The 10,333-nt window shown below is 35.5% G+C and overlaps 1 protein-coding gene across 1 annotated transcript; it reads left to right on the top strand.

The window, feature by feature from the left end:
* The first annotated feature begins 2,639 nt into the window (after positions 1 to 2,639).
* On the top strand, positions 2,640 to 2,969 carry LOC114704027 (ATP synthase subunit ATP5MPL, mitochondrial). Its single transcript, XM_028885092.2, has one exon. It carries the CDS (start codon positions 2,671 to 2,673, stop codon positions 2,851 to 2,853), a length of 183 nt encoding a protein of 60 aa, XP_028740925.1. The 5' UTR covers positions 2,640 to 2,670; the 3' UTR covers positions 2,854 to 2,969.
* Positions 2,970 to 10,333: the final 7,364 nt, after the last annotated feature.

The following is a 10,333-nucleotide window of genomic DNA, read 5'->3' as shown; positions in this document are numbered from 1 at the left end:
TATTCGGTTTATTTGGTAAAAAATACCCATTCCAATATAATATCTTCCCTCTGCATTAATATTCCTGTAGGAGAATGCCTAGAAGGTAAAATAACTAAAATGCAATCCAGCTTTGTATCATTACGATCCACATGTCTTTCATGTACTTTCTTTTCTACCATGGCCAATTCTTTCTCAGCTTCAGGTGGTAAATCTCTTGGACTATTTAAGTCCTTGTCACCTTCTAAGGTTTTGAACAAATTATTCAGTTCATCACTTTTTACCCCAACAATAGTTCATAGATGAGAAATGTCTCCAAATAATCTTTGAAAGTCATTAAGAGTCTATAGTCGTTCTCTCCTAACTTGCACCTTTTGGGGTCTAATTTTTGTAGTTCTATTTTATATCCTAAATAATTAATAGAATCTCCTCTTTGTATCTTTTCAGCAGCAATTTGTAATCCCCAGTAAGGCAAATTTTTCTTTATTTCTTCAAACATTCTTTCTAAAGTATCTGCATTTGAGACAGCTAGTAAAATATCTTCCATATAATGATAAATTATAGATTTAGGAAATTTTTATGTATCACTTCCAGTGGCTGTTGTACAAAATATTGGCACAGGGTTGGGCTATTCAACATTCCCTGTGGGAGGACCCTCCACTGAAATCTTTTAACCCGTTGAGAATTATTGTGAGTAAGCACTGTGAAGGCAAATCTTTCTCTGTCTTTTTCTTGTAAGGATATTGAAAAGAAACAGTCTTTTAAATCAATAACTATCAGAGGCCATCCTTTTGGTAAGAGTGTAGGCAAAGGAATTCCAGATTGTAGAGAGCCCATTGGCTGAATTACTTTGTTAATTGCTCTAAGGTCTGTTACCATTCTCCATTTACCAGATTTCTTTTTAATAACAAATACAGAATTCCAAGGGCTGGTTGATTCTTCAATATGCTGAGCATTTAACTGTTCTTCTACCAGCTCTTCTAAAGCCTGGAGTTTCTCTGTTGTCAAAGGCCATTGCTGAACCCATACAGGCTTGTCTGTTAACCATTTTAAAGGTAGAGCTGTTGGTGTCTTTGCAATATCATCAGCTGTTGTTCCCTGTTCTTGTATAATATGAATGGCTGGTGATCACTCATTAGAATAATATCTTCTAATATTTCTCTCAGAAACACGTGCTAGTTTATGGTTTGTTTCTGAGATTGGAGGGATGTTAATCTGAGTATTTCATTGTTGCAACAGGTCTGGACCTAACAGGTTCATAGCTATATTAGCTACATATGGTTTTAATATACTTCTCTGTCTTTCTGGACCTATATTTTTGAGCCATCTTGCACTCTGTTTCACTTGAGATAATGTTCCAATTCCTAACAGTTGAACATTTACTACCTGAAGAGGCCAAGTTGGATGCCAAAATTCTGGTGCAATTATGGTAACGTCCGCACCTGTGTCTTCCAGACCAGACAACAAAACACCATTTATTCTTATTGTTAATTTTGGTCTTTGTTCATTAATAGAAATTTGCCAAAAATTTTTCTTTATGTTTTCTCCTGAATTTTCTGTTCTCCCTGTCTCAGCTGTTTCATCATCCTGAGCAGCCTGATTTATTCCATTAGGCATCTGTTTATTTAATTGCTCTGGGTAGGTGTTTCCTCTATGACTTCAGGAAAGGTCTGAACTGGATTTGCTGTGCGGGCCTGCCTGAGGCCCCTCTGGGATTTTCCTGAAGACTGAGGCAAAGGATTACCTTGCCTGTCCCTTGTTGATCTACATTTGTTGTTCCAGTGTTTTCCCTTACCACACCTTCTGCATACTCCAGAAGGAAGAGGCATTCTGTTGCCATTGTTCCTTGAAGAAACAATGTTTCTAGTAATGTCCTGTTTACAGTCCCTTTTCACATGTCCTTGCTTTCCACATCCAAAACATCTGACATTCCTCAAACCTCTTGAAATTGCTTCTCCTATCCACATATCATCATGGTCATGTGCCTCAACATTAAACATGTCTCTAATTCAGTCTTCCAAGGGTGCAGATCTTGCCTTTAATGGCCTGATTATTCTCTTGCATGCTGCATTAGTGTTCTCAAAAGCCAAAGATTCAATTATTATCTGGCTAGCTTCTGAATTTGGGACCATTCTCTTTACTGCTGAAGTCAGTCTTTGTAAGAAATCTGTGAAGGATTCTTTTGGGCCCTGTATAACCTTTGTAATGACTCAGTTTTCTTTCCTGGTTCCTCAAATCTGTCCCATGCATTCAAGGCTGCCATTCAACCTAGAACTAAGGTTTGGATATCATATAAACATTGTGTTTGTATTGCAGCATATTGGCCTTCTCCAATAATCTGATCCTGGAAGATTTATATACCTTTATCCCTCCATTGTTTTTCTATGTTTTTAGCTTCCTCTTTGAACCACATTTTCCACTGCAGCTGTGCCCCGGGTTCCAGAACATTGTTGACCAGCTCTCACCAGTCTTGTGGTATAATCTTATTATAAGTTGTCTAGGAGTTTAACATTTGCTTTACATATGGAGAATGCATGCCTCCTTAAACCCTCATAAATCTAACATTTCAATTGGAGTCCAAATATTTTCTCCATTCATTTGACTAAGTAGCTGCTGTACGGTTACCTGATTAATTAAGAGTGATTGCGTGGGGTGGGTTCTGTTGTGGCCTGCGGCCTTGGTCTTGCTGAGATGCTTCAAAGCCTTATTAAGAATGTCTGGGTCCCCATGAAACCCTACTATACCCAGGTTTACCAGGAAATTTGGATGGGAATGGGGTTAATGAGCTACATTGTTTATAAAATCAGGAAGGCTGATAAAAGAAGTAAAGCTTTGAAAGGCTCCAGTCCTGCACCTGCCCATGGCCATCATTAACTGCTCCCTGAGTCCACTCACGATGAATCCTGTCGGCTAAACTTAAGCAAGCTGTGTTAGGTGGGAACATGGAACATCACTGTGCACTTACCTAAGTACCATTTACAATGTGGCATTTATACATGTATGTGAGTAGTAGAATAAAAAAAAAAAGAGTGATTGTGTGAAAACAGGCTTTCTTTCTGTAACCTTATAATCCAATCATGAAACAACTTCACTGTTAATTTCTTCTGTCTGAATCTGAATTTCTCTATAATTCATTTTAACAGGTTTAACAGTATTTTGTAAAACTTTTATCCTGGCACTTAAATTGAATATCTTTTTAAATAGTAAAATAAGGATAAGGAAAGTAATAATGTACATAATCCCATCAACATTAGTCTTCTCATGTAGTTGTTTCATTTACAGACTGCTTAAAATGTTATCAAACAATGACCAATTTTGTTCCAATGTAGACATAAAACCCATTTTTTTTTAAAGTGGAAAAAATTTTTTCTCTTTTAAATAGTTTTTTCCTTTAAAATATCTGATATCTTAATTGACTTATCAAGTCTGTGTAGAACAGTAGAAATCTGAGGGAATTTCAAAACAGCTAATCCAGAGAAAGAAGAGAGAGAGAGAGAGAGAGAGAGAGAGAGAGAGAGAGAGAGAGAAAAGAAAGAAAGAAAGAAAGAAAGAAAGAAAGAAAGAAAGAAAGAAAGAAGAAAGGAAGAAAGGAAGAAAGAAAGAAAGAAAGAAAGAAAGAAAGAAAGAAAGAAAGAAAGAAAGAAAGAAAGAAAGAAAGAAAGAAAGAAAGAAAGAACGAGCATAGCTCCAAGTTTTGGCTAAAAGCTTAAATCCAACCACGTGTTCCCACTTGAGCAGAGTGGAGCCTGGGCTCTGGCTTTCTTAAGCTCTGACAATATGCATGTGCGTTGGCATTTCTGTGTAGCTATTGCAATTACAGTCAAGTAAGCCAACTGGTAGCTCCGTCAAGCCTGAGTTGTTTTTAGCACCGGCTTTAAGCAAGTAGCTCCAGCTGGGGGTAACTGCTTATAGCTATGGTTGGTCAGACCTGAGACCTAAGCTGAGTCGAGCCCGAGCTCAAGAGCCAGGTTCCCAGGCGGGAAACTGGACCTGCCTCCTAGCCAAGCCAAGATGTTTTTAATGAATTCTTGCCACGTGGGCACCAAATGTAGATGAACAATCTTATTAAATAAGAAACACAGAGCCAAATGCAGAGTTAATAGCCCAAGAGGTCAGAGTAATAGCTAAGAGCTAAAAACCCTTTCTTACCCTTCACTGCCGCTGCTGTCCTACCTCTCCACAAGAGAGCTACTTCCTGTGTGTCTGTGCTTTTTATTGACTTTCTTTTCTGCCTTCTCATTGGTTGTAAACCCAACCACATGACCCCCTCGTCACTGCCTGTGCAGACCTCCAGGTCTTCTATGGTTGGTATTGAGATTAAAGGCATGTGTCTTCATGCTGGCTGTATCCTTGAACACACAGAGATCTGCCTAGCTCAGCCTCCCAAGTGCTGGGATTAAAGGCGAGTGCCACCACTGCCTGGCTTCTACTATGGCTTGCTATTATCTCTGACCCCCAGGCAACTTTATTTATTAACATACAAATAAAATCACATTTCAGTACAAATAAAGTATCATCATAAACCTCCCCTTTCTTTTTAATGTATTTTATATGTTTCAGCATAACTGAGAGGAATACGTTTTTTATCAAGTCACAAAGATTTGTGTGCATGCCTATAAAATTTCCCAATATTTTAAAATAGAAAATTATAGGCAAAGTTACTCTTTCTTGAAAATTACATTGTGCACAGATTCTAGGTGGTGTTAGCCATAGTTTAATCCTTTGGAAGTGAACTAATGAGGTATGTGGAACTTGGGGAAATGTCTGTTTTATAGAACTTACATTACCCACAGAGTACTAAGCTCTCTGCCATGCAATCCATGATATGATCTTGCTAAATTTTTTACATAAAATAATTTGAATAATTATTCACTTCCTAATTTTAAATTGTTATATAATTGAACTATGGCCAGCAAAACAACATGTGGAATGCTGTCCTTCATAAATTTTCTTACCTTTTCTTTGTCTTTAGAAAATATAATTATACTTATTTGTATACTATTCATCTTTCCCCACAAACTTGACTATCCTAGGATTAGGTGAATGTGTTTCTGTTGGTTTTGAAACTGTAGACTCTTTATCCTACTTGTAAATCATTTACATCTTTCATAGATATTATACTAGAAAGACAACTTATTATAGACAATATGGCTTTAGCTGTAATGATCATCCAAAATGATTAACAAACACAATAGGGTTTTCATGTACACATTAAATCAACAGTTTTTGGTAACATAACAAAAGAGGTATGGGTGGCTTTAAGAATATTAGATGTTTAAAATGGATTCAGAATGGTAGCTCTTTGCAGCTTCAAATGCAAGCCTGTCGATTAATTATATATAAAGTCATAGAATAGGCATAAAAGTTGTAAACTCCTAAGTTCAGTATAGTAATGATTTTCTGAGAATTTCCTATAATTCTGAATCATTTTGTGCTTATAGTTGATGAGAGAATGAATAGGGCACTATACAAACCAATGTATGTTTCAAAATAATGCAGTAATGACAGTGAACTAAGTATACATTTATCGACTTTTTGAGGAAAATCCATAATGTTGTTCTCTATGACTGAATTAATGTACACCTTCACCAACAAATAAAAATTCTCTTTTCCCATGTCCTTACAAGCATCTCACTTTTTATTTAGAATAATTTCTATCCTTAGTGCCTTGATATTATAGTTTATTCTTGGGATGGTTAGTGATGGTAAGCATTTTTTCATATACTATTCAACTTTCTTATGCATTCTTTTGACAAATGGATGTTAAGGTCTTTTCACCACATTTTGAATGGATTATTTAGTCTTTTTAGTTAAATTTTAGACATTGAATTATATAAGTGCTATATATATATATACATACATACATACATATTTATATATATGTATTGGTCTTACACATTTTGTATTAATATATATCATTTGCATAAATTTCCTCCAATTCTCTGTGTTTGTTTTCATTTATTGTTTCCTTTGCTTTACAGATATTTAGAAAGTTTTATTTTTTTCATTTTCAATCCATCTCATTTATCTGTTTTAATTTGTTCCCTTTGCACCAAAAAATAAAATATGTTAGAGCAAAGATCAGGTGCCCCATCATTAATGTTTCTAATATAAATGACTTATATTTTGAGTCTCAATGAGTCTATATTTATATCATTTTGTCCTTATTCTAGAAATATCTACTACATTTTGACAGAATTTACTGTTTTCTCATGTACATTCCTTTGGCTTCTGAAAAGAAATACATTTCTCTTGTTTTTTCCCTCCTAATTCCCTTTTATTGATTTATTACCTAGACAAACCTTAAAGTTGGAGTCTTCTAATTCTTCAAAGCTCATTTTGTGCTACACTTTCTAAACTTAATTATAAGTAATTGGCTCCAAATCACAACTTTGTATTTCTAACAAATTTGTTTCAGTTTACTACAAAATTATATGCATGTGAACCTTGAATAGACTCTTAAAAGTCATCATATCCAAAATTTAACTCATCATTTTCTTCTTCATATAAACTGTCTCTATTTCTAGAAACCATGAATGACATCATTCAATCAACTCTTCTATCCAGAAGTTTGGGCAATATTCATGATTTTACTTATTATTATTTCTTTTATTTTCAGATTATAATGCAATTACATCATTTCCCCTTCATTTTCTTCCTTCCAAAATTCCCATATATCCTTCCTTGCTCTCTTTAAAACTCATAACATTTTTTCTCATTATTGTTGTTATATGCATATATGTATTGTGTCATATACATTATACGTGTGTATGCACACAGTTTCAATGCAATTAATTGCTAAATATTAACTTGTTTCTTAATAATGAGACTGTCTCCTGAGAAATGATTTTTCTTGATGATCTCATTATTGTACAAACAGGAGAATGTATATTTGTACAGACTTTGATATTATATCCAACTACACTCTTAGGTTATAGAGTATGTCCATATATAATGTGGCCTATTTTACCTTAGGTCATTGTAAATAAAACTGCATGCTGTTAAACAAAGTTTAATGATAAACAATGCAATCTATAGTTGCAACCATGAGATATATACTACTGTTAATAACATGGCATTTATGGTTTATAAAAAACACTATTAATAAGGAGAGCTATCCTAAAAATTATCACAATACATAAATTGTAAAAATATGCTATTGCATAGTTAACACACATTAAATACTATATACAGTATATAACTGTATGTGTTATGCCTGCATATAGTTTCAGTACCATGGAGTGTGTTTGTGAGTGTGTGCTTGTGTGTGTGTCCATGTGCATGTCTGTCTGTGTGCCTGTTCATGTGTGCACTTGCTTGCAGAGGCTACTGGCAAGCACTGAGTGTCCTGTTCTATTACCCACCAACTTATTCTTTTCAGAAAGGGTCTCTCATTGAACACATAGCTAGGTTGGTAGCCAGCAAGCTCCAGCTGTCTCTTTACCTTTTTCCCTCACTTATACCCTGATTTTTGTGGGGGTGCTAGGGATATGAACTGAGGTCTTCATGTAAGCATAGCAAGCATGTATATAGTGCACCATCTTCCAGACAATTAGGTTTCTCTACATCAGAATCATCAAAAACATGTGAGTGATGTGTTGTTGGTATGTGATGTCATTAGGTGGTAAATTTTCAGCTCCATTATGGTTTTATGGAGCTACTGCTGATTATATAGTCCACTGTTTACTAAAAAGCTGTTATGAGCTCCATGACTGTTCTTCCAACATTATCACCTCAATATTTACCTATTATCTCTTGCATAACCTATACATGCAGCCAACATTCTTATCTTTTGCCTAGAGTGACACAATAACCTTTTAATGCCTTTCTGCATCAGTCATTTACTTGTCATATTAATCTTCTATATCAAAACAGATATAGTACTTTCCTGCCTTCTAGCTTCTGAAATTATTATCCTCTGTTTTTCTCACTACTTAATTTTTTTCTTAGCTCCTTAGTTCCCTTATCCATTATATGTGCTGCTCCTCAATATTCTGTACACCTACAATTCATCTTAGGTTATGTCTTGTTCATGGTATAAAGTAGAGATCAATTTATTTTCTGGAAGTTTTCTCAAGATCATTTGTTGAAGAACCTGTCCTTTCACTGTGATGTCTTTCCAGTACTCTTTTCAAAGCTGATATGGCTATACATATTTTATATTATTTATTAACTTGTATTTATTTACTTTTTAAACGAGGTATACACTATTGTGGGTTTTTTTTCACTGTATGTATGTATGTATGTATGTATACCACTTGCATGTATGCCTGGTACTCACTGATATCAGAAGTGGGAGTCAGGCCCTCTGGAAGTGGAGATATTGGTGGTTATGGGGTGCCATATGGGTGATAAAATCTAAATCCAGGTCCTCTTCCCAAGCAGCAAGTAATCATAATTGTTGAGCTGTCTCTGCAGAACCTATTCATTATCTCTTAAATTCAAGACTTCAAATCATCTTTCCTTTGTCAGGTAGTTAATTTCTGTTCTGTATTTTAATGTCCTTCTGACTTCGATATATTGTACTTCTTTGATAAGTAGTAGTCTATTTACCCTTAAAATCCACATCACATATTTTCATTTTTTCTAAAGTCCAATTTCCTTAATGCTTTCTTTTTATTCTGTTCAGTTTGTCTATGGGTAAAACTTTCTCCATGGTAGTCAAGTATTTTTTAAATACGTCTAACAGAAATCTAATCTAATTCTAAGTACCTGAAGCAAGGAGGATAGACTCTAAGGTTCATGTAAACATAGAAATTTCAGTGGTGCAAAGAACACCCAGGATAATTGTTGAAATAAACTCCAGGACCACTTGGAACATCTGACTTTCACTTTCTTTCTTCCATGGTTTAATAAATCAACTCTGATTTCCTGAACAATATATAAGTCACATCTACCAGAAGTTCTTGTGCTTCATATTGGTGTGTCCTGTTTGAAATGAAAGTACATGCTTTCCTCTTACCCACTTGGAAAAAAAGACTGCTCAATTTAGGATTCTATTTAACTAGAATTCAATTACCTTTGGGCCCATGGATCAAAGACATGTACTTGTCGAGTCAGGGCACTGAAATTTGCCCCCATTCAGTCATCTGTGAAAATCCTGATATACCATGACTGGAGAGAAAGGGATATAAACACATAGACGACTCCACTAGAAACTCCTGATTAAAATGGTAATGGATAGAATTTAATGAAAATATTTTATAAGCCAGAGGGAGACTGTTGGTATATAAAATAACTTTCTACCAATCTTATATAGTGTTAAAATTTTAGTTAGTATGTGTGTGTGATAGAGAGGGGGAGAGGGAGGAAGAGAGAGAGAGAGAGAGAGAGAGAGAGAGAGAGAGAGAGAGAGAGAGAGAGAGAGAGAGAGAAGCAAAAAGTAAGTATAGCATGAATCTTAAAAGTTCTTATTAATAAAGCAAACCTGGAGCCAAGTATTGGGGTGAAATGCTGGATGGTCAGAGAGACAGAACAAGCCACAGCTAACTCACCTGGCTAACTTCTCAGCTGGTCTTGTTTCTTCAGACTGGAAGCGTCTATGTCCTCATCCCAATGGCTCTCACCTGGACTGCTGCTCCAACGCCTGAATGCTTAACCAGCCAAATGCTTCTAGTTTCTGGTATTCACGCCTTATATACTTTTCTGCTTTCTACCACCACTCCCTGGGATTAAAGGCTCGCTTTCTGGGATTAAAGGCGTGTGTCACCATGCCTGGCCGTTTCCAAAGTCGCCTTGAACTCACAGAGATCCAGAGGGATTTCTACCTTTGGAGTGCTAGGATTAAATGTGTGAGTGCCACCATTTTCTAGCCTTTGTATCTAGTGGCTGTTCTGTCTCTGACCCCAGATAAGTTTATTAGAGTACACAATATTTTGGGGAACACAATACAACCACATGTAAGTTATTTAATTTAATGGAATTTTCATTTTCCTTCCTTTTCTTACATATTAAAAGAATTCTTTCATGAAATTTCTAGCAAATTAATTTTCCCCACTTATTTTATAAAGCTGAATGTATCAGGTCCTTAATTTTATACTTCTCACTCTTCTCTAGGATATTTAAAAGTGGCATTAAGAGAAAAATGAGCTATGAAGATATCTAGGCGACATAGTTATTGCCACAAAAGCAAAGGGACTTTCTTTTTTGATCCCCAGAAGCCATGTGAACAAGGTAGTGCAGTGATGTACATTTGCAAAGCAGAAAAATTGGAGTTAGGTGGATCCCTAGCTATCAATGACTGTACTGCCTAGTATACTAAATGAGTTTCTTTCTTTCCCTTTTTATTTCTGGGGGCTGAAGGGGTGGTTAGTAGCATTTCTTCAATCTCTTTTTTGATGGCAAAATAAAACGT

This window comes from Peromyscus leucopus, chromosome X, assembly GCF_004664715.2.
Source record: "Peromyscus leucopus breed LL Stock chromosome X, UCI_PerLeu_2.1, whole genome shotgun sequence".
NCBI lineage: Eukaryota > Metazoa > Chordata > Mammalia > Rodentia > Cricetidae > Peromyscus > Peromyscus leucopus.
Note: the sequence above shows the minus strand (reverse complement) of the source record. Positions and strands in the feature narration are given on the sequence as shown.

What these genes read in the sequence shown, in the direction of transcription:
- LOC114704027 (XM_028885092.2), top strand. Translation starts at nt 2,671, where the DNA reads ATGCTTCAAAGCCTTATTAAGAATGTCTGGGTCCCCATGAAACCCTAC.